The sequence below is a fragment of the Cherax quadricarinatus genome, chromosome 44, assembly GCF_038502225.1.
Source record: "Cherax quadricarinatus isolate ZL_2023a chromosome 44, ASM3850222v1, whole genome shotgun sequence".
Lineage (NCBI taxonomy): Eukaryota > Metazoa > Arthropoda > Malacostraca > Decapoda > Parastacidae > Cherax > Cherax quadricarinatus.
In genome coordinates this window covers 15,348,600-15,371,737 of record NC_091335.1, presented here as the reverse complement: position 1 = coordinate 15,371,737, position 23,138 = coordinate 15,348,600, and the positions used below count along the sequence as shown (strand labels likewise).

General features: G+C 36.8%; 1 protein-coding gene across 1 annotated transcript in view; it reads left to right on the top strand.

The window, feature by feature from the left end:
* LOC128697451 (hemocytin-like) overlaps positions 1-23,138 on the top strand; it is a gene marked incomplete in the record, with an annotated part of 289,908 nt that overhangs the window by 255,576 nt on the left and 11,194 nt on the right. Inside the window, 11 exon segments of the mRNA XM_070094123.1 lie at positions 9,047-9,227; positions 9,366-9,490; positions 9,909-10,097; positions 10,324-10,546; positions 10,673-10,822; positions 12,352-12,458; positions 15,146-15,361; positions 16,968-17,147; positions 19,423-19,518; positions 19,957-20,109; positions 22,292-22,443. Coding sequence (XP_069950224.1) covers positions 9,047-9,227; positions 9,366-9,490; positions 9,909-10,097; positions 10,324-10,546; positions 10,673-10,822; positions 12,352-12,458; positions 15,146-15,361; positions 16,968-17,147; positions 19,423-19,518; positions 19,957-20,109; positions 22,292-22,443 — 1,772 coding nt within the window.

Genomic DNA, 23,138 nt, shown 5'->3' with positions numbered 1-23,138 from the left:
TCCAAATTTTGTAATACTGCACACACTTAGTGCACAGACCCATTCTCTCATGTCTAGGCATCTCAGGCCTGTCATGCCAAGGATGAAAGCATGTAAAATGAAATGTAGATCTACGTTTGGAGCGTTACGCATGTGAAAGTAGATCTACATTTGGATGTTGAAGGATAAGTTATGGCAGGAAAAGAGGGAGTATAAATGTATAAATGCAAGGATTATGTGGTGTAAAATAAGGGTTGGATGTGAAAAGTGGGTTATAGTAAGTGTTTATGCACCTGGAGAAGAGAGAAGTGTAGAGGAGAGAGAAAGATATTTTGGGAAATGTTGAGTGAGTGCATGGGGAGTTTTCTACCTAGTGAGAGAGTACTTGTGATTGGGGATCTCAATGCTAAAGTGGGTAAAAATGTTGTGGAGGGAGTAGTAGGTAAATCTGAGGTACCAGGAGTAAATGAAAATGGGGAACCTTTAATTGAGCTTTGTGTAGAAAAAGGGTTGTATTAAGTAATACATAGTTTATGAAAAAGAGGATTAATAAGTATACAAGGTATGATATAGCACATAATGAAAGTACATGTAGTTTGTTACATTATGTATTGGTGCATAAAAGATTGATGAGTAGGCTTCAGGATGTATATGTTTATAGAGGGGCAACTGATATATTGGATCATTATTTAGTTGTAGCTACAGTTGGAGTAAGAGGTAGGAGGGACAAAAGGAAAATAGCAACAGCAAGAAAGAGAGAGGTGAAGGTGTATGAACTAGGGAGGAGGAAGTTTGGGTGAGATATAAGAAACTATTGGCAGAAAGGTGGACTAATGCAAGCATGAGGAGAATGGGGGGTTGAAGAGGGATGAAATAGCTTTAAAAATGCAGTATTAGAATGTGGGGCAGAAGTTTGTGGCTATAGGAGGGTGGGTGCAGGAGGAAAGAGGCATGATTGGTGGAATGATGAGGTAAAGGGTGTGATAAAAGAGAAAAAGGTAGCTTATGAGAAGATTTTACAAACCAGATGTGTTGTAAGAAGAGCAGAGTATATGGAGAGTAAAAGAAAGGTGAAGAGAGTGGTAAGAGATTGCAAAAGGAGAGCAGATGAAAGAGTGGGAGAGGCACTGTCAAGAAATTTTGATGAAAATAAGAAAAAATTTTAGAGTGAGATAAGCAAGTTAAGAAAGCCTAAGAAACGAATGGATTTGTCACTTAAAAACAGAGTAGATGGGGAGATGGAGGTATTGGGTAGATGGTGGGAATATTTTGAGGAACTTTTAAATGTCGATGAAGAAAGGGAGGCGGTAATTTCATGCACTGGTCAGGGAGGTATAACATCTTTTAGGAGTAAAGAAGAGCAGGATGTGGGTGTGGGGGAGGTGCGTGAGGCATTACGTAGAACGAAACGGGGTAAAGCAGCTGGAACTGACATGATCACGACAGAAATGTTAAAAGCAGGGGGATATATAGTGTTGGAGTGATGGTATTTTTGTTTAGTAAATGTACGAAAGAGGGGAAGGTACCTAGGGATTGGAAGAGAGCATATATAGTTCCTTTACATAAAGGGAAGGGGGACAAAAGAGATTGTAAAAATTATAGGGGAATAAGTGGTTGGTACTTTTGTTTAATAAATGTATGAAAGAGGGGAAGGTTCCTCGGGACTGGCAGAGAGCATGGTTAGTCCCTTTATATAAAGGGAAGGGGGACAAAAGAGATTGTCAAAATTATAGAGGAATTAGTTTACTGAGTGTACCAGGAAAAGTGTACGGTAGGGTTATTATTGAAAGAATTAGAGGTAAGACAGAATATAGGATTGCAGATGAGCAAGGAGGTTTTAGAGTGGGTAGTGGATATGTAGATCAGGTGTTTACATTGAAGCATATATGTGAACAGTATTTAGATAAAGGTAGGGAAGTTTTTATTGCATTTATAGATTTAGAAAAGGCATATGATAGAGTGGATAGGGGAGCAATGTGGCAGATGTTGCAAGTATATGGAATAGGTGGTAAGTTACTAAATGCTGTAGAAGAGAGGGAGACTACTTCCTGGTAAAAGTAGGTCTTAGACAGGGATGTGTAATGTCACCATGGTTGTTTAATATATTTATAGATGGGGTTGTAAAAGAAGTAAATGCTAAGGTGCTCGGGAGAGGGGTGGAATTAAATTATGGGGAATCAAATACAAAATGGGAATTGACACAGTTACTTTTTGCTGATGATACTGTGCTTATGGGAGATTCTAAAGAAAAATTGCAAAGGTTAGTGGATGAGTTTGGGAGAGTGTGTAAAGGAAGAAAGTTGAAAGTGAACATAGAAAAGAGTAAGGTGATGAGGGTATCAAATGATTTAGATAAAGAAAAATTGGATATCAAATTGGAGAGGAGGAATATGGAAGAAGTGAATGTTTTCAGATATTTGGGAGTTGACGTGTCAGCGGATGGATTTATGAAAGATGAGGTTAATCATAGAATTGATGAAGGAAAAAAGGTGAGTGGTGCGTTGAGGTATATGTGGAGACAGAGACCATTATCTATGGAGGCAAAGAAGGGAATGTATGAAAGTATAGTGGTGCCAACACTCTTATATGGGTGTGAAGCTTGGGTGATAAATGCAGGAGCGAGGATACGATTAGAGGCAGTGGAGATGTCCTGTCTAAGGGCAATGTGTGGTGTAAATATTATGCAGAAAATTCAGAGCAATGAAGTTAGGAGAAGGTGTGGAGTTAATAAAAGTATTAGTCAGAGGGCTGAAGAGGGGTTGTTGAGGTGGTTTGGTCATTTAGAGAGAATGGATCAAAATAGAATGACATGGAAAGCATATAAATCTATAGGGAAAGGAAGGCAGGGTAGGGGTCGTCCTCAAAAGGGTTGGAGAGAGGGGGTAAAGGAGGTTTTGTGGGCGAGGGGCTTGGACTTCCAGCAAGCGTGCTTGAGTGTGTTAGATAGGAGTGAATGAAGACAAATGGTAGTTGGGACCTGATGAGCTGTTGGAGTGTGAGCAGGGTAATATTTAGTGAAGGGATTCAGGGAAACCGGTTATTATCATATAGTCGGACTTGAGTCCTGGAAATGGGAAGTACAATGCCTGCACTTTAAAGGAGGGGTTTGGGGTATTGGCAGTTTGGAGGGATATGTTGTGTATCTTTATATGTATATGCTTCTAAACTGTTGTATTCTGAGCACCTCTGCAAAAACAGTGATAATGTGTGAGTGTGGTGAAAGTGTTGAATGATGGTGAAAGTATTTTCTTTTTGGGGATTTTCTTTCTTTTTTGGGTCACCCTGCCTCGGTGGGAGACGGCCGACTTGTTGAAAAAAAAAAAAAAGGACTAGAAATAGTGGAATAATCCAAAATATATGGGAGGCACACGTGGAAACTGACCACAACAGCTTATAAACATTGGCACACTGACTCTTAGAGTGGTGGACAAACGTCGTTGGTTAAGTTTTTTGCCGTTGGTTAAGGCATTTTTTCTATGGCAAAAAGCGCTGTTAGACGAAATTGCCATTACTTAATGCCGCTGTTAGTCGAGGGTTGACTGTACAATGCCCGCACTTTAACCCTTTGAGGGTCGACAGGCCCTCTCCGAAACTCGTTCTCAGGGTCGGCCAAATTTAAAAAAAAAAAAAATTATTTTCTCTTATGCAAAGATAGAGAATCTTTTCCCGATCATAAAGACACCAAAAGTTTGAAATTTGATAGAAAACTTACGAAATTATGCTCTCGCAAAGTTAGCGGTCTCGGCGATGTTTACGCATCGGCAATTTTGCCCACTTTGAGCCCCATTTTCGGCCAATTTCGCTGTACTAGTCGACAAAAAACATGAATATTTCGCTAGAACTCCATTTTTTCTATCGAATGGGTGCAAGAAACCACCCATTTATGAAATGCAACTATCCAGTACAGTGGTCAGAATTTAGCAATTTTGCCAATTTCACACAAATTTCAAAAGATGCCAATTTCCGAATAGGGTCCAGAATAAACAAGAAAGACATTCCTGGCACTAAAATGACATTTCCTCTAGTCATTAGTCAGGTCTCAAGGCCCCTCTTATATTCTTTTGCTTTCCATTTTGAATTTTTATTCTCACAAAAAATATAAGATTCACTGTTATGCAGACTACTGCATTAGTGTAAAAAATGGTATAAATATTATTGGTGCACTTGTGAAAGAATATTAGACTCACCAGTTGACGTGTATTGCACGCTTGGCACGATTTGTTTACTTTTGAAGTTTGGTAAAAATCGAACATTTCTGCTACTTTGAGCTCAATTTCAAGGCACCTTTCTTTGTAAAACCAGCCAAAATCATCTCAATTTCTGTAATATGTCTTCCATTCTATAAAATGAGACCAAGAAAACTAGAATACAACAATAAATACCATACGAAAATACACTGCAAAGTCGCTGATTTATTCCAAAAAAATGGTCAACGTTTTTTTTTTCTCATTATGCACTGTGTGCTGCAGGATTTTTTTTAGACTGTGCACACTGACCACATAGACCCATTCTTTCATATGAAGGCCTACCAGCTTTCTCCCTCTAGATTTGAGGCCGCTAGAATTTATGCGTACTAGTACGTCAAAAACCCCTACGCGTAAAACGTACTAGTACGACGAAAACCCTCAAAGGGTTAAAGAAGGGGTTTCGGATATTGGCAGTTTGGAGGGATATGTTGTGTATCTTTATATGTATATGCTTCTAGACTGTTGTATTTTGAGCACCTCTGCAAAAACAGTGATTATGTGTGAGTGATGGTAAAAGTATTGAATGATGATGAAAGTGTTTTATTTTTGGGGATTTTCTTTCTTTTTTGGGTCACCCTGCCTCGGTGGGAGATGGCCGACTTGTTGAAAAAAAAGAAAAATGTTCACTTAGTATACCAGGTAAAGTGTATGGTTGGATTATTATTGAAAGAATTAAAGGTAAGACAGAGAGTAGGATTGCAGTTGAGCAGGGAGGCTCTAGAGTGGGTAGGGGATGTGTAGATCAAGTGTTTACATTGAAGCATATATGTGAACAGTATTTAGATAAAGGTAGGGAAGTTTTTATTGCATTTATGGATTTAGAAAAGGCATATGATAGAGTGGATAGAGGAGCAATGTGGCAGATGTTGCAGGTGCATGGGATAGGTAGTAAGTTACTAAATGCTGTAAGAGTTTTATGAGGATAGTGAGGCTCAGGTTAGGGTGTGTAGGAGTGAGGGAGACTACTTCCCGGTAAAAGTAGGTCTTAGACAGGGATGTGTAATGTCACCATGGTTGTTTAATATATTTATAGATGGGGTTGTAAAAGATGCTAATGCTAGGGTGTTGGGTAGAGGGGTGGGATTGAATTATGGGGAATCAAATACAAAATGGGAGTTGACACAGTTACTTTTTTCTGAGGATACTGTGCTTATGGGAGATTTTAAAGAAAAGTTGCAAAGGTTAGCGGACGAGTTTGGGAGGGTGTGTAAAGGTAGAAAGTTGAATGTGAACATAGATAAGAGTAAGGTGATGAGGGTATCAAATGATTTAGATAAAGAAAAATTGGATATCAAATTGAAGAGAGGGAGTATGGAAGAAGTGAATGTTTTCATATATGTATTTGAGAGTTGACGTGTCAGCGGATGAGTTTTTGAAGGATGAGGTTAACCATAGAAATGATGAAGGAAAAAAGGTGAGTGATGCATTGAGGTATCTGTGGAGACAAATAATGTTATCTGTGGAGGCAAAGAAGGGAATATATGAAAGTATAGTGGTAACAACACTCTTATATGGGTGTGAAGCTTGGGTTGTAAGTGCTGCGGCAAGGAGGCAGCTGGAGGCGGTGGAGATGTCCTGTCTAAGGGCAATGTGTGGTGTAAATATTATGCAGAGAATTCAGAGTGTGGAAATTAGGAGGAGGCATGGAGTTACTAAAGTATTAGTCAGAGGGCTGAAGTGGGGTTGTTGAGGTGGTTTGGTCATTTAGAGAGAATGGATCAAAATAGAATGACTAGAGCTTATAAATCTGTTGGTGAAGGAAGGAGGGGTAGGGGTTGTCCTCAAAAAGGTTGGAGGGAGGGGGTAAAGGAGGTTTTGTGGGTGAGGGGCTAGAATTTCCAGCGTGTGTGAGCGTGTTAGATAGGAGTGAATGGAGACGATTGGTTTTTGGGACCTGACGAGCTGTTGGAGTGTGAGCAGGGTAATATTTAATGAAGGGATGCAGGGAAATCCGGTTAGCTGGACTTGAGTCCAGGAAATGGGAAGTATAATGCCTGCACTTTAACCCTTAAACTGTCCAAGCAGATCAATGTTCACATGCGTAGTGCTCCAAAAGTAGATCTACGTTTTTTTTTACATATTTTCAAATATAAAAAAAAAAAAACGTAGATCAAAGTTTTTTTTACAAGTTTTCAAATGTAAAAAAAGAAAAGAAGATCTACTTTTTTTTACATACTTTCAAATGTTGAAAAAACGTAGATCTACATTTGGACAGTTTAAGGGTTAAAGGAGGGGTTTGGTATATTGACAGTTTGGAGGGATATGTTGTGTATCTTTATATGTATATACTACTTCTAAACTGTTGTATTCTGAGCACCTCTGCAAAAACAGTGATTATGTGTGAGTGTGGTGAAAGTGTTGAATGATGATGAAAGTATTTTCTTTTGGGGATTTTCTTTCTTTTTGGGTCACCCTGCCTCAGTGGGAGACGGAAGTAAGTATTGAAAATTTCACACATATCCTTATCACTGTCAGTGATTTGACCTGAGTTACTCTTATGTGGGCCTATCTTGTCCCTAATGTTACTTCTGTATACTTGAAAGAACCCTTTTGGGTTAGTCTTAGAATCCCTTGTGACCTTAGCCTCATAATCCCTTTTTGCTTTTCTTATTCCTTTTTTTATTTCTCTCTTTAATTGAATATACTGATTTCTTAACTGCCCCTTCCCTCTTTTGATATGCCTATATGTGCCTCTCTTTTGACCAGTGAGATGTTTTAATCTATTGTTCATCCATTTGGGATCATTTTTGTTAGATTTAATTTCCCTACTCATAACAGAAGTTGTCTGGGCAGCTAGAACTATGCTCTGAAAAAACATCATATTGGTAACCAAGACCACCTACCTGACCCATAGTCAGGACATCCCAATTTTGCCCACCCATGTAATTTTTCATGAAATCGGCCAAGCTAAAGTCTGGGACAGAGATTTGATTGCAGTTATCCGGGTAATTCCTTGATATATTGAAACTAAGTGATTTGTGATCGCTTTCCCCAAGCTCATCATTAACCTCAAGATTATTAACTAGCGATTCTTTGTTGGCAAGAACCAAGCAGATTGTTTTCTCTAGTTGGTTCTGTCACAAACTGTTTTAAAAAGCAATCCTGATTCATATCAAGAAAGTCACTAGACTCAAGATTTTCTGTCACATTATTCCAATCAATTTGTCTAAAGTTAAAATCTCCCATTAACACAACATTTTCATATTTAGATGCCTTATGAATTTCGTCCCATAGCAGCTTACTACACTCTCTATCAAGGTTTGGGGGCCTATAAATCGCACCTAAAATTAAGTTTTCACGACCCTCAAGAAACTGTAGCCAAACAGATTCTGTGTTCGATGTTTCTAATCTTTTTTTTGTCTAACACAACAATTTAAATTATTTCTGACATACATCACCACTCCACCATCCCTCCTGTTGACTATCAGTGTGGAATAGTTTATAACCCTGTATGTTGCATTCAGAAGGCATTTCTCTATCTTTCAAGCTGAACCAGGTCTCTGTTATAGCAATAATATCTATTTTACCTGCACTTGCAAGTAATCTTAGCTCATCTATCTTATTTCTTAGACTCCTACTATTTGTATAGTAAACCTTAAGGGAGCTAGTCACTCGTTGCCCTCTACTGTCTCTCTTTGTTTGTTGATCATTTGCTTTGCCTTTACTAGCAACTTTATTTTGAATATTGTCTTTTAAACATATCCCTGAGCTATCCTGGTTATATCTGCTGTTTTCAACCCTAGTACTAAAGCCTGATTGTTTCCCACAGACACCCATACCTCTATAATCTATCAGTTTAAAATCCTAGACATGTCACCAATAATCCCCTCAATTGAATTGGCTAATGCAACCACTCCAGCCCCAGAGAGATGAAACCCATTCCTTGCATACATATCACATTTGCCATAAAATATGTCCCAGTTATCAATGAATGGGATTGCAAGTTCCTTGCAGTACCTGTCTAGCTAGCAATTTATACCAATTGCCATAGACATCCATTCATTGCTCACTCCCCTTCTAGGCAAGATGCTACATATGATTGGGATCTCTCCCTTAGACCTGACTACATCTATGGCTGACCTATACTTATCCAGCAGCTCCTGTCTCCTGCCATTCCCAATGTCATTTCCACCAGCACAAAGACAGACTTGTTCCCATTGCCTGACATAATATTATCCAACCTGCTGACTATGTCACCAACACCAGCTCCTGGGAGACACACCCTCTGTCTGACCTTTCTATCTCTGTTACAAAAAGCACAGTCCATATATCTTACCTGAAAATCTCCCACAATTAGAATATTCTTACCTTGATAAGCAGTGAAGTCAGTGGTACCTTTAATCTCACTAACCACTGAAGTATACTCATCCTGGAGAACAGAGAATTGATTTCCTGCCTTCACATCTTCTCGATTAACTTTCCTTATCGTCCTTCTTCCTGAACTGTGAACCACTTGCCATTTAAAGCTGCTGCCACTCTCCAAATCACTGCTGGTAACTTTTTCCTCCTCACCAGCTACAACCATCTCACACTCGCTCCCAAACCCATCTAGGCAAAGCTTCAGCCTCCTATTTTCCTCCTGAAGAAGTAGAATCTCCTTCTTCAACACTTTAACGTGGGATTCTAAAACACTACAACAAGCCATGGTGCTAGGTAACACCCCACTCTAATCCCAGACAGCTTAGGATGAGGATGACCACATGTGATCACTGACCTCAGCGTACTGATCACTGACCATTCTTTTTGGGTCACCCTGCCTCTGTGGGAGACGGCCGACTTGTTGAAAAAAAAAAAAAATATATTTTTTAAATTTCCACCAGTGCCATCCAGTGGAGGATCCAGCAGCATATGTGTCATCATGTCAGCTTGATGCTTGTGGTAGCCGTGAGCCACAAGTTGCAGCATGCCACAGTCTTGAAGCTTATGCCAGGCGCTGTGCTGATCTAGACATTTGTCTAGACTGGCGTTCAGAAGAACTGTGTCCAAAGGCTTGCAATGGAGGTACATATATCATATGAGTAAATTTATACAAGTACGTATTTGTTATTCTGAAAGGAAAGATGAATATTATGGTTTCTAATTTATTGAGGAGTGTATGCTGTATGAAAATGTATTACAATATATTTTGGGTCATTGCAGGTCAGGAGTATCATGCTTGTGCATCAGGCTGTGTACGTACATGTGAAAACTATGAGGAGCTTCAAAGTAACCCTGACGCTTGTCCCATATCCCCTGTTGACGGCTGCTTCTGTCCTGATGGCATGGTGAGTTTCTGTGATCTTTCTTAGCTCATGCTCTTCACAAGTTTTCTATATAGTATTTTTTTATGCATTGTATAATTTTTCATTTGTAGTACTGCACTACATTACAGTATAATGGACTATTAAAAGTATTTGTGAAAATTTTCAGCACCTTATTTTCTTAAGATGCCTGAAAACTCTATAAGCAAAAAAACAGTAGTTTTTCACATTTTTAAGATTTTTCAATCTTTTCCAAAATAATAAAAACTTATAGCCATATTATACAAATATGGTCCTGGAAATAGTTACATACGTACCATCAAAATATTCACGGAAGGAGACATATCACCACTGCTTTTTTTTATATGATTAATATTGTGGAAATACCATAGTGCCATATAAAAGCTTTGTATCTTAATAGACTCAACTAAAAATATTTCAGGCACTGGATAAAGGAAGATGCATCAATGCTAGCTACTGTAAGACATGTGATGAGGAAGGACATAGAATTAGTGATGTATGGCAGATAGATGCTTGTACTACATGTGAATGTACTAGCCAAGGCAGCAGCTGCAGTACCAAGACATGCCCTGGTGACCCAATCTGTGATGAAGGATATATTGTGGTGGAGGTTAGTACTTCAACTAGCCAATTTATGCATATATAATTTGCATAAGATTTAAGTTGATTATTCAGTGTTTATTACAGAATAATTGTGATGTCCATGTACTTCTGGCAAGACAGCTAATGCTTGAGTGATAATGAGTGTTTTTTTTCTTTCTTTGGGTCACTCACCTGGTAGGAAATTAGTACTAATGTGGTTAAAAAGACATATAAATGTGCTTACTTCTCAATAGATCAATGGAACCGGGGATGACTGTTGTGGTCCAAGAAAGAAGTGCAAGGTAAAGCCTACTGAAGATTGTCCTCCTCCAGTTGAGCCAAAAGATGGGTGTGGGTATGGTCAACGACAGAAGGTAATAGAAGCCCCAGGCGTCTGTCCTCAGTATGCCTGTGTATGCTTGGAGCCAGAAGACTGTCCTCAGCTAGTCACTCCTGATGATAATGATCTTAAACCAGGTAAAGGATGTGAGCACCTACATAGATGGATCTAAATCTTTTACATTCATATAAGACATACAGGGAAGAAACATTGGTTATATATGTAATGCTGACCTTCCTAACCTCTTACATTATGTCTGCCAGGAGAAGAATGGACACTGGATGACACTGGGTGTTGTGCTCGATACACCATGCAATGTACTGGAGAGTGTCCAGAAGTCACATGTCCAGAATTCCATGTCTTGACAGAAGAATCAGTGAAGGATGGCGAGTGTTGCCCTAAGACCACATGTGGTATGTTCTTTTCTTTTAATGTTTACTTCACAGGTATACTATCTCCAAAGTTGGGTAATGTAGGCTTGTAGACCGCATAGTCTTATGTATGACAAGCTGTATTGTAATATAAGAATGCTAGTTGAACATAGCAAGATTTTTACCTCAACTTCTTTTGTAAATTAGGGTAGCAATATATGCAGTTCCTAATTTACAAATGCCTCAAATTATGCACAGCATCATTGACAAACAGAGTACCTAGGTAAATACCAGTTAAAAGTTTTACAATCAAGAAGCCGCATTACAAAAGTGTGTGTAACATATTCTTTTGTACAAATAAAGTGTTTATAGGTGGGTAACCTGAAGTACTGAATGACCTTGGGACAGACAGTAAGCCCAAAACTTATGGAAGGTTTCCTCATTTTGCATTTTGTAATGACTTTTTCCAGATAAATTTTATATGCACAATTTTAGCACTGACAGCTTTAGTGAGTGGTGTTCTACAGGTTTATTAAGCTTTTGAGATGTAGAATTTCTTGTTGTCTGAGGTGCATTGTGACTTATTAAGATTTTGTTGGCTTGTGAAATCCTAATGAAATGTTTGTAAACCGTCCACAGAATGAAGGGTTTAAATGCACAGCATGCATTGTGCAGTGAACAACACACTGGCCTGCTAGTTTTAGGACTGGCTTGCCATGGGTTTGAACCCTCCATTTGGTGAGAAAGGATTTTGGTTGTTACCTTGTGTTATCTGTCACATTATAACACTCAAATTATTATTATATTCATGGGGAAGCACTAAACTCATCAAGGTCACACTGCACCAGAGAAATGAAAGGTGTAGTAATGCGGTTTGATTATAGGAAGGGAAGAGTTGCTCAGCTTCCTTGGATTAAGATCACTTTACAAACTTTAAGGGACCCCATGTACAGGGTATATCATTTGAAAAAATGATTGGGGTTTACATTATCGAACTTGTTTAGTATCTTCACTTTGTCAGGGATTACCAGTCTTGCTTAATCTGAAGAGTTTTCGTCCAGAATAGACAATAAAAAATATGTTAAAACATCTCCAGTATGAGTGAGTGTAGGAAACAAGTTGAAGAATACGAAGCATAATATATAGAGATACAGCCAAAATTTTTTAGAATAATTATTTCAGTAATAACAAGAGTTAAGGGATATAGAAACAATATGTGTTAAACACTCATTTTAGATCATTATTATCATTATTATTATTATTATTATTATTATTATTATCACAATAATAACTAAGCGCTAAACCCACTAGGGTCATAAAACACTCAGTTTAACAAATGAATACCAGTACAAGTACTGTAGGGAAGAGCAAAAGTTTTCAGACAGGTTTTAGTCATTTTAATGATGCTATAGTTTTTTATGAATTTTATGTAGTATTGTTCTCACATTCATTGTAATACTTATTATTTTATTCCTCCTTTATTTATAATAGTTAAAAAACTAGTCATTTCTGGGGAACTCTACCTGAGTTTTGGTAATAGTAATATCTTATGTGTACACTCCATTCTCCAGAACCTCCTGCAGATGCATGCATATATCAGCACAAATATTATATTGATATCGTTGGCAATCAACAACCAGTGAGTGATTCTGATGTGCCTCAGAAGAAATTATACAAGGTAATAGTATATTATCCCATTGCAGGCAGCTTTCATGTTCTTGCACTTCTTGTGGCAGTCATGTCTACCTCTGCAGGAACTCTCATTAATGTTTTGTGTTACTCTTTTCCTCATCTTTATATTGATGTTGTAAAAAAGGGCAAAAAAATTTTATTCTGAGCAAGCATTGTAGCAAACTTATATTGCGGCAACTAAGTTTATCAATGTTAAGTCATTTATATTAGTGTTATGTATTGACAAACTAGAGTGCTAATTTATAATAAACAAAACAGATGTTGGAGACACAGTAATTGGAAAAATGTGAGATAGTTTTTATTGGGGGCATAAAGATAAATGGAAGTGTTATGGTGTGCTGATGTACTAGTCAGTTATCAGATCCCTGTTACTAAAATATTTTTATATTACTAATCAGCTGAACAAAGATTTTCAGACTTTTCAGGTGACAGTAAGGAAATACTTTTGTATAGTTTAATTGCTTACTTTCTAATTAAGTTTGTCCTCATAACTCTTAATGAAGACTCAAATGAGATGCTCATATTTTCAGGCAACAGCATAAGTAAAATGATACATAATTTATCATTATCTCCTGAGTATCATTGATAATTATTCACCTATGGAAAGGCTGGATAAGAATGACAAACAGATACATAATACAGTGAACCTCCGGATTTCGTCCGGTGTGAAAATCGTACAATTCAGATCTTGACCACTTTTTTCGGCAAACATTTACCCCGGGTTTTGTACATCCGCTCAGAAATCGTCTGCACATTAAATGTCTTATTTTACATTAATATGGACACTTTCATTAATTCATCTTTGATATTTTCTTCAAACACGTTACATAGCATATAAACATGCATTGTTTATATGCTATGTATGTTTAATAATAATCACTCTTGGGCACATTACATGTCTTATTTTATGTTAATATAGACATTTTCATTAATCCATCTATGCTATGGAAGGGTGGTAGTCGGTGGAGGGAAAACATTACGTTTTCTCTGGTCCAGCATTAGAGAAAACGTGTATGAATCTGCATTGGCCCAGTCACCACCCTTAATATATAAAGCTTTTGTTTACAATTCTCAGCATGAATTATTCATTATTTCTCCCTTTGTCTGCGATGGCATATAAAGTACAGCCTCTCCTCACTTAGCGACGTACTCATTTACCAACGCCTCAGACTTACGATGGGCTCTCCGACCAGTATTTATACCTAAATACTGTAAAGGTGACATGACTCATGAAATTGTAATGACACGATTGTAAACAAACCATACGACAGTCTGGAGTTTTAAGACTCTCTGATTGCGGGTTCTATCCTGTCCATGGTATGGTTTGTAAAGGTGACATTAAAACAATATCAAAGATAGTTGACACAAATCCACTACCATTATAGTATGTTTCTTGTTTAGCGACGAATTCGTTTACCGACGGGGTCTTAGGTCCCTATCTCCATCGTTAAGCAAGGAGAGGCTGTAGTTATTAGAAATGATTAAGCTCAGTGAACATGGTATGTCGATGGTAATTATGTGGCTCTGGGCCGCAGTGTAGGTAACCGGTAGGTGTAGCCCAGGCTACCTACCGGCTACCCACACCTACCAGCTACCTACACTGACTTCCTACAAATAAATGCTACTCACCACTCACCCTACATTAAGACTACAAATATTTTAAGGAAAGTATTGAGTGTACTGTGTATGTATTTTACTTTTTATTGTGTTTTTTAATGTCTAGTTCCATTACTAACCCAATATAACCCTATGCCTGTTGTGGAATGTATTGTGGCTTTGGGGAAGTCCATGGGGTTGGATGTGAGTGGCCAAGATGTGGAAGAGTTGGTGGACAACTACAGGAAAGAGCTAACCACCGAAGAGCTGCAACACTATAATTATTCTCTATAAAATTTATTTTTTGTTAATATTTTTGGATGTCTGGAACAGATTAATTGGATTTACTTTATTTCTTGTGGGAAATATTACTTCGGTTTTCGTCCATTTCGGATTTCGACCAACCTTCTGGAACAGATTAAGGACGAAAACCGGGGGTCCACTGTATCTAAAATATATATAATGACCACCATAGATAGAAATATTTTTCCCTGCACTTTATAGACTGTAATTCCACATTGCTCTAATCTTCAGCTGTTTATGTGCCCCTGTATACTCTACATTCCTTTTTTTTTTCTTTACATTTCCCTTTTTTTTATGTATGAGCTGGTAAACCAATTACATACCATGAATTGAAATAGAATATAGAGCATAGTCAGAAATAAAATATAGTGGTACCCCGAGTTTCGTACAGCTCCCAACTCAAACAATTATGTAGGTGTATTATTTTAAGTGCTTTTGTAAGTGTATTTTTGTTGGTCTGAAACAGACTAATCTAATTTACATTATTCCTTATGGGAACAAATTCATTCAGTAACGGCACTCGAACAGCCTTTTGGAACAAATTATGCAAGAAACTCGGGGTACTACTGTATTTTAAAAAGTTAGGTAGCTGCATTTTCTCTGCTACAGTAATGAACTTTAGAATGCAGAATTAGTTTCAATTGTATTTTTTATATAATAATTTATTTGTTTTGTACTTATTATTTTCATGAATATAGCAGAGCACTTTGATTTTTTACATCAGTATTTTATTACAAAAGAAGTTATTATTGAAAAATTTGTGACCATTCATAGGCTGATGAAAGCTGGACAGATGGCTTGTGCCTGACTTGTAAATGTACACAAGAAAATGAGGGTCATTCACGACACCATTGTACCCAGCACACGTGCCCAACTCTTGACAGTCATCCAGATCGTGGCGAGTATGAGTTGGAGAGTGTAGAAACACCAGGTCAATGCTGTCCGACAGTAATCAGAACTGCTTGTATTGATGACTATGAAGTTATTAATGTGAGTATTTTTTTTAATGAAATGCAATACATCATTTTTATAATCAAAACCAAGCTCTAAACCCACAAGGATCATACAGTGCTAGAAATACACTACAGTATTAGTTATGAAACATTTTATTTGTTTGCTTCTGCTCTAATTTGTAGACATCTTGCCACATCAACTTAAGATGTACAGATTTGTATACCATATTTTCACAATACATTGTACTAAGATTTGTATTATAATTGGGTAGTGTAGTTTCATGGTAGCCATTTTATAAAGCAACAAATATTAGACAAAACCTCACCAAACTCACTACAAAGATTCCTTAACCCCAGCTGGTGTGCTAAATGCTCTAAAATTAATGGTTGGAGTGTGAACAGGGTAATATTTTGTGAAGGGATTCAGAGAAACTGGTTAGCTGGACTTGAGTCCTTTAAATGAGAAGTACAATGCCTGCACTTTAAAGGAGGGGTTTGGGATATTGGCAGTTTGGAGGGATGTAAACTGTCGTATCTGAGCGTTTCTGCAAAGACAGTGATTATGTATGAGTGATGGTGAAAATGGTGAATGATGATGAAAGTGTTTTCTTTCTTTTTAGGTTTTTCTTTCTTTTTGAGTCACTCTTCCTTGGTGGGAAATGACCGACAAGTTAAAAAAAAAATTTGTTAGAGTTATTCCCTTTTTTACATAGATTAATTTGTGCTAAAATCTTTTATAACTGGCTTGAAAAAAAAAGAGAATATTGAAGGAGATAGGTTAGTATGTATAAATCAGGTGTTGACCAAATAAGGTTTGTAGGCTGCAAATCTAGCAGACATATATTGGAGTGTGAGACCATGATGATGGGAGGAAGGGTCATGTTATCCACTGGAATTAACATGCTATTAGAATGTGAACAAGGTAACATCTGTGAAGATATTCAAGGAAACCACTTCACTGGACTTGAGTTGTAAGGCTGAGACAGCAAAGGAATGAATGATGGTGAATGATTTTTCTTTAGTTCTTCTTTGGGTCACCTTAACTTGGTGTGAAGCCACAGATGAGTTAAAATATATACTCTGTGTGCTCTATGTCCAAAATAAGATATAGTACATACAGTATATCTAAAATAAGCAGTGCAGTGACACAAATTCAAATTTAAGTCTGTTTTGGAAAATAAAACTAAACCTTAAGAAATATATGTTTAATTCAGCCTCATATTGAGGCCCTCTAGAAGGTTAAAAAGTGTACAAGGGTTGAAACTTATATACATATAATCTATGTTACATATAATCTATGTTACACAATGTAAGTTAGGTGCAGGAGCTGTCAAGCACATGAAGAGATGACTAGGGAAAAGGATTTATAACCCTAGGTTTCAAAGTTTCCATTAACCTTGTAAGATGTTAAATATTTATACCTACATTATGAAATGTTTAAGCTTGGAATAGCTACAATTATGAATGATTCAGTTAGTTTTCTTTTGTAATTACAAAGTTCTTGATATAACAGGGATGCTTGTTCCCAATCTATATTGTTAGAAGTAGTAACTCATTGCAAGATACTAGATTTTTTTCCCTTTAATTTTGTATTATTTCTAGAATTGCTTTAGACAGATATTAGGTATTTAATAATTCTTCAGATTGGAGAGACACTTAATGATCCTCTGAATGGATGTCGAAGTGTGGAATGTGTGAAGTCTCCAGAAGGCAAAGTAGATAAAATTGAAAAGATCTACTCATGTGATGAAGCATGTGGTGCAGGCTGGGAGTATGAACCTTCACCTCTCTTCCCAACACAATGTTGTGGACAGTGTGTCCAGGTAAGATAAGATTTTGTTCAGAGTTTTAACCTGGAGGGTTAGCCACCCAGGATAACCCAAGAAAGTCAGTTCATCATCAAGGACCATCTGTCTTATACATGTATCTGTTGGGGTCCTTTAGTCTTGTCCCCCAGGATGCAACGAACACCAGTCGACTAACTCCCAGGTACCTACTTGTTAGCTAGGTGAACGGGGACAGCAAGTGTAAGAAACCACTCCCAGTATTTCCACCCTTACTGGGAATCGAACCACAGACACTCACTGTATGAAGTGAGAGCATTGCCTACCAGGCCATGGGTCCTGGTAGGAACTTTAAGTCAACTGTACATCGGTCATTTGTATGAAGGGCATGTTGTACACCTAAATTGAACACAGTATCATGGTAAAAGGAAATTCAGAGTAGTTGCAGTGCTGTTTTTCATAAAATACAAAGAATGATGTGTGGAGGTGAATATTTTACTCTTTTAACCCTTTCAGGGTCCAAGGCCCAAATCTGGAGTCACGCACCAGTGTCCAAGATATTTAAAAAAAAAAAATTGTTATTTTTTCTTATGAAATCGTAGAGAATCTTTTTGTGAAGGTAATAAAACAAAAAGTACGAAATTTGGTGGAAAATTGACGAAATTATGCTCTCGCGAATTTTGATGTGTCAGCGATATTTACGAATCGGCGATTTTGCCGACTTTGACTCCCATTTTAGGCCAATTACATTATTCCAATCAACCAAATTCTTAGCTATTTCACTAGTATTACTTCTATTCTATCGATTGAGCACAAGAAATCGCCAAGTCAACTGTTTCAACTACAAAATAAAGTGATCGGAAATTGTTAATTTGGCCAATTTAACCCAAAGTTCAAAATATTCCAATTTCAAAATAGGGTCCAGAATGAACAATGTAGGCATTCCTGGCACTAAACTAACATTTCCTCTGTTCATTAGTTATGTTTTGAGGCTTTACAAATAAATTCCATTTTGATTTTTTATTCACATAATGAATTTTTATTCACACCAAAAAATAGAAGATTTACTGTTATGCAATACTGTAATAATTGTATAAATATCATCACCATATTTGTGAATGTATATTAGACCCACCAGCTGATGTGTATTAGACGTGTGAGGTCGTTTGTTTACTCTTGAATATCGGCAAAAATTTAACATTTCCGTTACTTTGAGCTCAGTTTCAAGCCATTTCCAATGCTAAAACCAATCAAAATCATCTCTATTTCTGTAATATGTCTTCCATTCTATCAAATGAGACCAAGAAATCGCAAATACAACTATAAAAAACATACGAAAAAACACTGCAAAGTTGCTGTTTTAATCGAAAAATCATGATTTCATTTTTTTTCTCTCATTATGCACAGTGTGCTGCAGGATCTGTTTTATGTGGTGCACACATACCACATAGATGTATTCTCTCATATCTAGGCCCAAATGTACCACTCACAGTTTATCAGAGTGAGCTGAGCTCATGGCGTAGATCTACGGTTTGGACCCTGAACGTAAAGCCGTAGATCTACGGGACGGACCCTGAAAGGGTTAAATATTTTCTAACATGGGTAGTATGTATTTTATGATTTTTTTTCTTTTCACAATTTATTCCTAGATGCTATCTTAGCACACAAATTATCTTTTATCCTATTTGAAACACGTGTAACCTGACATTATACATTGTAATACAGCAAAATCCTATCTACCTGGAAACCAGTATTCAATTTTTTTTATTTTTAAGTGTATACGTATTATGTATGGAATTAAACTCAAGCTGTTCTGTATAAGTAGATATTGTAAGCTTTAAAATTAACTTTCATGCAGATGTCACTAAAGAAATGGATAGAGCACACCGAATTTCACTAGAATAAATTCCTACATATTTCATCACTTCAGATGTGTATCTGTAATACTGCCATCTACCTCACCAGTATATACTGTACTGGACAGTAGTGTCTGTAGTTCTCTCCACCCCTTTAGTTTTTAATTTAGTAGTTGTATTGTGTCTAGTCCTTTCTATTTAATTGTTTTAAATTTAGTAATATTTGCGGATCACAAATTAAATGTATCAGTAACATTTAGTTAAGCTAGGACTCTGGTCTCAGATGTTCAGAAAATGCTTAATAACTTACTCCTTTTAAAGACTTTTATTTCTTTCTTAGCCTCCCACTAAAAACAAGAATTTGTATGATGAAGAGAGATAAAAGACAAACTACTTCACTGATTGTACATAAATACATTATATAATGTACAACATTTCTAATTCTAAACACTTTACAGGTTGCCTGCGTTGTAGAGAGTGAAGTGAAAGCTGTGAATGAAACCTGGATATCAGATGACCTCTGCACCACCTATACTTGCACAAAAGATAAACATGTAAGCAGACTTGATTACCGAGGGTTTTTTTCATCAGCTCGTGTATGCATTTGAATTTTGATTGTCATTACCTGAAATTATATGATACATAAATAATAACTAAATAGGGCTGTGTAACCCGTGCATATTACTTTTTTGTGAATATACGCAAATTTTGCATTTAATGCATTTATTTTTGTAGTTCATTCAAGTACCAATACTTTAATTTGTATTAAATGGTTTGAAATAATAAATGTATATCCATGTGTGTTGTAAAAGGTGACTAAAATGCTGGGAGCAAGGGGCTAGTAACCCATTCTCCTATATAATTTATGTACTAAATTTAAAAAGGAAAACTTTCGTTTTTCTTTTTAGTTACCCTGCCTTGGTGGGATACAGCCAGTGTGTTAAAAAAAAAATATCCATGCAAATTTAAATATATCTCATTGGCATTTTTAGGACCAAATCCAAATCCAGGCTGTAGAGGCTCAGTGTGCCAAACCAGGTGAAGAAGACCTGAAGAAATATGTGTTTGAGGAAAACAAAGTAGCTGACCAGTGTTGTTCTGTACACACCAAAACGGCTTGCCTAATGAATGATAGTCCCATCCCTGTAAGTTGAACTTTTTTTCCCTGTCATACAAACATTCATGTATTATTATTGACTTCCTTGAGTAACAACACTCATTTCTCCATGTTCACATTCTTTCCATTGTACTACTATATTGTGTCTATTTGTTCTCTATATGTTTTTATACCATATTCTGTTTTTTGAATCAAGTACTCTCTCATATAATAAATATTATGTCTATCCAAATTAGTCTCAATCCTTGGTATTATATATTAGTCTCTCACTTGATATTACAACTGTACTACTGTATCATCTGTTCATTCACCTTGTTTTTCATCTCTTTACTACTGTAGTCTGTCTTATTCTACTTCTGTAGATAGTCCCTTGCCTTGTTTACAAATTCACATATATGCTACTACTGTACAGTACCTCTTTCTTACCAATAATTCATGTTGTAAGAACGAAATTCACACGATCACTGTGCATGGACGACACATTTTACAGTACAGATTCACTAATGTAGTCAACATATATTTTAAATAGTCCATTCATTTTCCAACTTATTGCAGTGAATCAGTTTCTCCATGATCTAAGCAGAAATCAAAATTCAATACATATTAGATATAGTACTAGTCTAAATTTCATGCTAGGCTACTTTCTTACTACCTTAATTAATCAGTATTTACATATTGTTAACTGCTAATAACCAGATTACATAAATGGGTGGATGATGTCTGACAGCAGGTAAGACACTGTCACTGGTGAAATATTTGGAAACCACACATTCAGTATTTAAAGTGAAGGATGGTTTTAGAAATCATTCGACGAGGGCAGCGTACACCACTTACGTGCCGTGGTGCTGTATGAGAGCCATGATAGATGGTAAATAGGTTTTTTTGTTTGCAGTTGTTTTGGGATCAAATGCATTTATTTTATTGTTGTATATGGCAATTTGATGCATGTGTGGTGTATAACATAAATAAATGTACTCATATTTATCTGGTAAAAACTGGTCGAAGAGTGTAGACACTTCACACAACTCTCGGTGCTTACCTGGGTACTCAAGTAATGTATTTCACACTGTATCTACATTTTTATCAATACAAATTTTTATTTCATCTTACTGTAAAATATTAAAATTGAGGAGGGAGGAACAGTACAGGTATGGACCAGCATCATAATGTACATTTAATTTAGTTTTTTGTTAAGCCACTAACAGATTTTATTCATTTCATAATATAAATATATGGGTGTGAAGCTTGGGTGGTAAATGCAGCAGTGAGGAGACGGTTGGAGGCAGTGGAGATGTCCTGTTTAAGGGCAATGTGTGGTGTAAATATTATGCAGAAAATTCGGAGTGTGGAAATTAGGAAAAGGTGTGGAGTTAATAAAAGTATTAGTCAGAGGGCAGAAGAGGGGTTGTTGAGGTGGTTTGGTCATTTAGAGAGAATGGATCAAAGTAGAATGACATGGAAAGCATATAAATCTATAGGGGAAGGAAGGCGGGGTAGGGGTCGTCCTCGAAAGGGTTGGAGAGAGGGGGTAAAGGAGGTTTTGTGGGCAAGGGGCTTGGACTTCCAGCAAGCGTGCGTGAGCGTGTTAGATAGGAGTGAATGGAGACGAATGGTACTTGGGATCTGACGATCTGTTGGAGTGTGAGCAGGGTAATATTTAGTGAAGGGATTCAGGGAAACCGGTTATTTTCATATAGTCGGACTTGAGTCCTGGAAATGGGAAGTACAATGCCTGCACTTTAAAGGAGGGGTTTTGGGATATTGGCAGTTTGGAGGGATATGTTGTGTATCTTTATATGTGTATGCTTCTAAACTGTTGTATTCTGAGCACCTCTGCAAAAACAGTGATAATGTGTGAGTGTGGTGAAAGTGTTGAATGATGATGAAAGTATTTTCTTTTTGGGGATTTTCTTTCGTTTTTGGGTCACCCTGCCTCGGTGGGAGACGGCCGACTTGTTAAAAAAAAAAAAAAATATATATATATAAATATTTTTTACTATACAGTCATCCCTTGCTTACAACATTCTGTTAACAGTAATTTCATTCCAAGATACAGATGCATTATTAAACAAACTCAAATAAATGTGAGCTTTTCCCAACTTAACAACAGATGTCATTATAGTTTGCCCTAGACTGACTCCATATGATTCAAAATTAGAAGTACATGTATATATATATAAATTTGTGAATGTGTGCTACTCATCTCACAGGTTGGGGATAGTGTTCAGGATCCTTATGACACCTGTACAACTATCACATGTGAAGCTAGTGCAGATGGTAATGCCACTCGCCGGGAGAAGGAGACAACTTGTGACACCAAATGTGATTTAGGCTCAACATACGTTGCACCATTACCTCTCAGGTAACTTGAGATACGTACAGTATAAAAGTAAAAAGAGAATGTCAGATGTCATTTGTGTATTTAAGGTATGAATCCAAGGAAGTTTTCACATGATTAGTATATTATGTACCTCACTCTTTATTATTTATAAATTACTGTTTACAGGAGGGCCCTGCTTATACACCAGGTTAGGTTCCGAGCTACTGCTGTAAAGTGAAAATCGCTGTAAAGTGAATCATAGCCCTTTTTTCACTTTTAAATACATATAAAAGTTTGATAAAATGTTTACACTATTGTATATGTATTAAAAAAAAAAAAAACAGTTATCTATGTTCATCCATCAGTAAAATGGGTACCTGGGTGTTAGTTGATTGGTGTGGGTCGCATCTTGGGACAAAAACTGTGTCATTGATGTTAGCTAGGCCTGTATACCTTGTAAAAGTACTTGTAGTAAATAAAGATATTATATTACTTTATTAGCTTATAGTGAGTGGTGTATATATTTATTGTAGGAAGTCTGGATAAATGAAGAATGGGTATACATTTGAAAACTGCTGTAAAGCAGGACCTGCTTGTATTCACAGTAGCCTCAGTGCTATCATTTTATGCTGATAATTGTACTTTTTACTATCATATTTTAGTTATATCTCCTAGTACCTTTTACTATGGGTTCCACAAGAATTTTATCTATGTATTTGTGTAACCCCATTGTGAAT